The 6,778-nt window shown below is 56.0% G+C and overlaps 1 protein-coding gene across 1 annotated transcript; it reads left to right on the forward strand.

Annotated features, from left to right (window-relative positions):
• The first annotated feature begins 135 nt into the window (after nucleotides 1–135).
• Psme3 (proteasome activator subunit 3) lies at nucleotides 136–5,988 on the forward strand. The gene is made up of 11 exons (XM_003467002.5): nucleotides 136–413; nucleotides 1,085–1,117; nucleotides 1,220–1,282; nucleotides 1,469–1,573; nucleotides 2,705–2,753; nucleotides 3,409–3,521; nucleotides 3,661–3,729; nucleotides 4,051–4,118; nucleotides 4,208–4,262; nucleotides 4,350–4,436; nucleotides 4,781–5,988. Exons 1-11 carry the CDS (start codon nucleotides 372–374, stop codon nucleotides 4,859–4,861), a joined length of 765 nt encoding a protein of 254 aa, XP_003467050.1. The 5' UTR covers nucleotides 136–371; the 3' UTR covers nucleotides 4,862–5,988.
• The last annotated feature ends 790 nt before the right edge of the window (nucleotides 5,989–6,778 follow it).

Here is a 6,778-nt window from a genome sequence, read left to right on the forward strand (position 1 = left end):
CACCTCGCCGTTTCCCGAATCCAGGAGCTCGAGAGCCGAGGGCTCCGCCCCTGCGCCGGTCGAGCTGCAGTGCGCCTGCGCGAACCACGCGCGCGCCTTCCCGTGGAGTCCCGGCGACGGCCTCTGACGCAACTTCCGGCGTGAGCGGCGAAAGCCGGGAGGGCGAGCAGGGGAGCTGCAGGCGGCAGACGGCGGGCAGCGGGCGGCGGGCGGGCGCCGGCACGGAGGGAGCGAGCGAGCGAGCGGCCAGAGAGCCTGCGAGGGCGGCCGGGTCCCGAGGGCAGCGGAGACTCCTCAGGTCCCTCCGGCCCCCTCCCCGGAGCCCTCAGCGCCTCCGGTCTCCAACGGAACGGACACGGCCCGGCCCGGCCATGGCCTCGTTGCTGAAGGTGGATCAGGAAGTGAAGCTCAAGGTAGCGGCTCCCCTTCGGCCCTCCTCACTCCTCGCCTCGAGCCCCGGGCCGCCCGGACGGCTCCCCGCGCCCCGCGGCGTCTTTGTCTCCTTGGGGACACAATTCGGCGTCTCCGCGCGGCTCGGTCCAGCCCCCAACTCCGGCATGGGCATCGCGGGTCGGGCGGAGCGAGGGGAGGCTTCTTGGGCCTGGGCGGGGGCATGGAGCCAGGCCGGGCTCCGCGACACGTGCTCCTCTTGCAACCGCGGCCGTCACCGGCCGGGTCTTCAGCCAGTCGCCGTCCCCGCCCCCAGGCGCTGTCCCGACCCTGCTCCTGGGGGCCCGCCTGTCCCGTGTCACCGCCAGGTCTGGCGGGGTTGAGCGTTTGTGAGCTCACGGCTTCCCCGCCCCGTAGCTGTCTTTTCTCTGCTTAGGAGATTCACAGAGCTCCAGACACGGGGAGAGAGGGAGGAAGGGGAGAGGGAAGAGGAGAGAGGAGGCACATTTGCCTCTCCCGACATGGAAAAATGGGTCCTCAAGAAAAGAAAATACTTGCAGTCGGGGGGCCTCTCAGCTTCTCATTATAACTTCAGGGTGAGGGAAAGACAGCTGTATGTGGAATCCCCTGTCCTGTCCTTGCCTCTGCTGCCAAATACTGAACTACTATTGAGTCTCTGTCTTTGTTGCTTCAGGTTGATTCTTTCCGGGAGCGGATCACAAGTGAGGTAAGTGAAGTAGCAAAATGAATGTGATTATCAATAGCAGGGAATTTCTTGTATGGAGACCTTCGCACAGTTACTGACTGGGATGTCTCTCCCCTTATCCAGGCAGAGGACTTGGTGGCAAATTTTTTTCCAAAGAAGTTGTTAGAACTTGATAGTTTTTTAAAGGTGAGAGACATTTTCCCCCCCGAATTTCTCTGGGTTTTGGGCCTGGTCTTTCTGGGAAATGGAATGAATTGTGTTGAATCTGTTTTGTTTTGTACTGGGGGTACTCTCATTTCTTGTTCTTAAAAAATACTTATTTGTTTATCTTGAAAAGACTAATGTTGTTTTGGGGGCGGCTGTGTCTTTCAGGAACCAATCCTAAACATCCATGACCTAACTCAGATCCACTCGGACATGAATCTCCCCGTCCCTGACCCCATTCTCCTCACCAATAGCCACGATGGGCTGGATGGTGTAAGTGTCCATCATAGCATTCTTAAGCAATAGGTTTTGTTCATCTATTTCTTACTAACTTTGTATTTATTTATTTAGCTTTTTGAGACAGGATCTCGCTTTGCAGTTCAGGCTGGCTGTGAGCTCACTTTGTAGCTTAGATTGGTCTTGAACTCATAGCCATCCTCCTGCCTTAGCCTCCTGAGTGATGGAATTACAGGTGTGCACCACCATACCTGGCCCTGCTAACTTGAAAGACAGTGGAGTTGATTTGTGGGAACTAAGACCACCAAGTGTTAACAGAAAAAATGACTCCTGTGTGTTCCTTTTCATTCTTGGTGTCCTTTATAACATGAGGTGAATACCAATGTTATTCTCTGTTGCAGTGAGTCTCACCTGAGACTGGGCTACGGGTTCCCTCATGTTCCCTGCTCTGAGCAGTCCTACCGCTTAGTCTCGTTATGGCACGAGAAGTCCTGCTCCTTGCTGTGTTCCCTGTCTTTGCTCTGACTCTTCAGCATCCTGTCTTTATCAGTCACATATCCACATGGTTTTTATCACCCGTGTGGAGCTGGAATGTTCTCTGTCTGCCTGGCCATCTTGTTCTTTTTTTTTTTTTTTTTTTTTTTACCGGTACTGGGGATTGAACCCACGACCGCCTGCTTGCAAGGCAAGTACTTATGCCACTGAGCTAAATCCCCAGCCCTTTCTTGTTGATCCACCTTGCACATCTGGAGGGCAGGAGCAGTCCTGATAAATGTTTTGTATCTTCAGCTCCTAGCTTTGTTCTTGCTACGTAGCAGGTGCTGATTCCACATTCGTTGATTGGATATTGTGCTTGTTTGTAGAACTAGCAGATTGTACACACTCCCTTTGTTGTTCTCAACCTGCCTTGATTGCTTTTCTCTGTGCTTTACAGTATCCTTTCCCTCTCCTTGATTTAAATGTGTCATATTTCTTCTAAGTTTGGGCTTCTCAACATGGTACAAGTTGCTTTCTGGCAAAAAAGCTTGTTAAAGCTGTTTGGGAGATTGTCCAGAAGTGCATGAGACAACCCATGGGGTCGAGGAAGGTAGGAAGCTCGCTCGAGGGCTTCTTTGGGCTGGTGTGTGGATGTGAGCACTGGCTAATTTTGGCCTTTCTGTACCATAGCCCACTTACAAGAAGCGGAAGTTGGATGAGTGTGAAGAGGCTTTGCAAGGTAAGGTCCCAGTTCACCTGAGTCACCTTGGTGGCCAGCAGCCGTGAGAAGTAGATGTGTCTGGTGTCCTCCAGGACAGGAAGGGACATTGCTTTCCTTTCCCAGCATCCGGATCCACATACAAGTTCCTCAGACATGGTTCTTATTTAGCACCCTAAACTGAGTCTTCTAAGAGCAGAGTACTGCACATGGCATAAGATGCCAGGGAGAGTGTTTTAGAGATGGAGACCACACTGTCCATGTGATTTTTTTTTTTTTCCTCCCTTTTAATGTCATTTGTTGCAGTTGGGTGTGGTGACACATGCCAGTAATTCCAGCATTCTGGGAGCCTGAGGCAGGAGGATCACAACCTCAAGCCCTGCCGGGGCAGAGGGAAAAAACATCTGGAATATCGCTCAGTGTGAAGGTCCTGGGCATAGTCCCCAGTACCGAGAAATAAAAGTTGTTCTGTATTCTTGACACCTCTGGCGTAGTCCAGCTGTGGCTCTGTGGATTCACAGTCTCTCTTTGACTCTGGTAGCGGTGTCACAGGAGGGCCGTGACGAGCAAAGGCCGGGGGCTCAGCAGCTCCTGCATCTGGGGAAGCAGAGAAAGCTGGGGTGGTGGGTGGGGCCTGTGGTCCGCCCTCACGGCTTGGCCTTCACCTCCCCTCCAGGAACCAAGGTGTTTGTGATGCCCAATGGGATGCTGAAGAGCAACCAGCAGCTGGTGGACATCATTGAGAAGGTGAAGCCTGAGATCCGGCTGCTGATCGAGAAGTGCAACACGGTGCGGAGGCCGTGGGCATGGGCGGTGGTGGGCTTGGCTTCTGTGTTCCTGGTGCGCTACCCGGCAGCATGAAGTATGTCCCTGAGTTGCAGGAAAGGCTGAAGCCTCACACATGCGCTTTCATCATCTCCCCGTCCAGGTCAAAATGTGGGTACAGCTCCTGATTCCCAGGATAGAAGATGGCAACAACTTCGGGGTGTCCATTCAGGTACTATGCTTGGTCACCTGCAGGGAGAAGGCTTTGGGAGAGACTTTACCCCGCCTTGCCTTGTCTGTACCTTTTCTTTGGGACTGCCATTTGGTGACAGAAAAGTGACTCCTTTTTCTTCTGTAGTCCTGGACATTGAACCCGGGGCCTTTGACAGACATCCAAGTTCCTCTTTAAAAGTTTGAGATAGAGTTTCTGTAAGATGCCCTGGCTGGGTCTGAACTTGTAATCCTTCTGCATTGGCCTCCCAGAGCGCTGGGCTTACAAGCATGTGCCACTCTGCCAGCTCGGAAGTCGCTTTTGACTCGCTTTTTTTCCCAGGAGGAGACAGTTGCAGAGCTAAGAACTGTTGAGAGCGAAGCTGCGTCCTACCTGGACCAGATCTCCAGGTGCGGCTGTGTGGGCGAGGCCCGGGATGGGGCGGAGTGCCGGCCCCACCAGTCCCATCCCCACAGCTCCCTCTCTTCTCTCCTTCCAGATATTACATTACCAGAGCCAAATTGGTATCTAAAATAGCTAAATACCCCCACGTGGTAAGTTTGGGCTTTGGGGTAGAGGGTGCCTTACGGGCGAGCTGCCTGCCCAGCAGCTGGGGACGAGCCCTGTGCCTGTCCCGGCAGGAGGATTATCGCCGCACGGTGACGGAGATCGACGAGAAGGAGTATATCAGCCTGCGCCTCATCATCTCAGAGCTGAGGAACCAATACGTGAGTGGCCCTCGTCCCATCCACAGTGCTGGCTTCCCTGAGAGCCCGAGGCTAGAGGAGCTGTGTACCTGGGGACCCAGTGCCTGGAGGCCAAGATGGGCTGCAACTCCCCAGCTCCAAACATGCGCCCAGTGCTTTCTGCTCACACACTTGGTACCAAGCACCTCGAGAATCTTGGGGCCTGGCTGGTGCCTTCTGCCAGGGCCGGGCTTGCGTGTGCAGTGGGGTGACTGTCCCCACTGTGCCCTGCATGGCAGGCTTTTACAGAAAGTGGGGCAGCCCTGGTGACTGCAGGGCTAGGTGTAGTGGCTGAGGGCGCCTGACCCCTGGCTCCCACATTGCAGGTCACTCTACACGACATGATCCTGAAAAACATCGAGAAGATCAAACGGCCTCGGAGCAGCAATGCGGAGACGCTGTACTGAGGTGGCAGGGCTCTGTGAGTCTGGCCCGAGACCGACACTGCCTTCCTCGGTTGGTCACCTGACTGTGGCGACGAGGACCCGGCTGGAAGGAGCGATCACACCTCTCTGTTTTTAGTTAGAGTCTAATGAAACTCTCATCTAGTCCTGTGACGTGGTACCTCTTTTTTCAGGCCTCAGGAACTCTGGTCTCCCCACCCTGCCTGTGCGCACGCTGGCTGCCCTGCCTGGGCCCTCCGAGTCTCTTCCTTTCCGTGACCAGCTGGGTGGCAGCCAAGGGGCTGCAGGGAGGGGCTGCAGGAAGGGGCTCGGTGTTCTTAGGAACTGGGGCTATGGTGAGACGGACCCCGCTTCCTATCATAAGGCTGGTGTCTCCTGTCACCCCGGTGATGACTTAGGGCTTCCCTCTGCACCCGTCTGGTCTTGAACTCAGCCCTGGCACGGAGCCTGCAGGCCTTTGGCTGAGACCCTTCCTCCCCTCCCAGGGTGCACCCATGTGGTGTGGCCACACCTGGATACTGCCTCCAGACCCCTGAACTCCCTGAGGCACCATTCATAGAGGCTGTAGTCCAGGGTGGTGGCCACCGGGTGCCAGGAGCTGCAGGAGGAGCCAGCACCGAGAAGCCGAGGGCCTGCACCTTGTGGCCAGGCCAGGCCAGGCCATCTCTGGGGACTGGCTCCTATTTATGGCCTCATGCTTCTAGGGGAGAGCATTGCTAGTGTGTGTGTGTGTGCACGCCTGTGGGTGTGAGTGTGTGTGTGTGTGTGTGCATGTGTGTGCTGGGAGTTCCTGGCATAGAAGAGTTGCCGCCTCCTGACACTCTGGAGATGCCGCTCACTGTCACAGGCTGTGTAGGGACCCCTGGTCCTAGCTGTTCTGTCCCACCAGGATCACTGGGAGCCGCTGCCCACTGAGTCCTCCTGTCCTTCTGTGCCCTGTCCGTGTCCGCCTGGAGCACACCCTTCCCCCTTCGGAGCCCCAGAGCCGGCTCCTGGCCGACAGCCCACTGCCGCCGCCTCCTATACCTTTGTTTGCTGCCCCATGACCCGTGCCCCTTGGATCATAATGTAAAATTCTTTTGCCATGTCAAGAAATAATTAAAATACAGGTACTTGGACCTCTTTCTAAAGTTGCAGACCCTGTGCCATGCTCTGGTGATGAGGAACAGTTGCACTGGTGTGCACGTGTCCAGGCCCCACCCTGCCTCTGCCCTCGCCACCGTGATGGTCCCTCTGCCCAGTCTGTGCCTGAAGCTGGCTCCTGTGGGACCTGTGCTACCTGTGCCCCTAGGAAGGGTCCCAATCCTACCTGCTCATGCTGTCAACAGAGGGTGCAGTGTCCTTGTGTAGCTTGGCTGGCCCAGCGCCCTCCTAGCGTTTTGCCCTCACTGGTGAACCACAGCTCTCTGGGGGACTCCTGGAATTCCTTGGCGGGGGGGTGCTGCTGCTGAGGACTCCTGACCTCTCTGAAGGTTTTGGCACCTTCAGCGGGCACCTCCCTCAGGATTCACTACCAGTGGTGACTCCTGCCTGCCATTTGCAGGGTATAGCCAGTGACTCTGACAGTTGAGCAAGTCCCCTGATCTTGGGCCTGGAAGTTGGGGTCTCTGCAGATCTGAAGGCCCAGCCTGGCCTCCCTTGGCACCTGAGACATGACCTGGGTCTCGGAGTGGGGCTGCTGCTGTATGATATGTGCTGGGTGGCTCTGCCTTGTGCCCTGCGCTTCTGGGCAGCAGTGCTGCAGCTGGTGCCTGCTGTCACCTGTGGAGCTCAGGGCCTTGAAGGGCTCTCTGTATGGAGGGGGACCGTGACCAAAGTGCAGGACAGAGTCAGAACTGAGTTCCAAATCCCAAGGTGGACTGGTGCCTCCTCCATGCCTGTGTTGCTCAGGCCAGGCCTGGGCAGTGCAGGACCTGGGTG

The sequence above is a fragment of the Cavia porcellus genome, unplaced genomic scaffold (assembly GCF_034190915.1).
Source record: "Cavia porcellus strain 051 isolate PalLab524CR breed Dunkin Hartley unplaced genomic scaffold, mCavPor4.1 scaffold_6, whole genome shotgun sequence".
Classification (NCBI taxonomy): Eukaryota; Metazoa; Chordata; class Mammalia; order Rodentia; family Caviidae; genus Cavia; species Cavia porcellus.

Excerpts from the sequence above, each read along its gene's own strand:
- Psme3 (XM_003467002.5), top strand. The coding sequence starts at position 372 with ATGGCCTCGTTGCTGAAGGTGGATCAGGAAGTGAAGCTCAAG. Across the intron at positions 1,283-1,468 it reads AACTTGATAGTTTTTTAAAG|GAACCAATCCTAAACATCCA; the intron begins GTGAGAGACATT and ends TGTGTCTTTCAG. Across the intron at positions 4,263-4,349 it reads TAGCTAAATACCCCCACGTG|GAGGATTATCGCCGCACGGT; the intron begins GTAAGTTTGGGC and ends CTGTCCCGGCAG.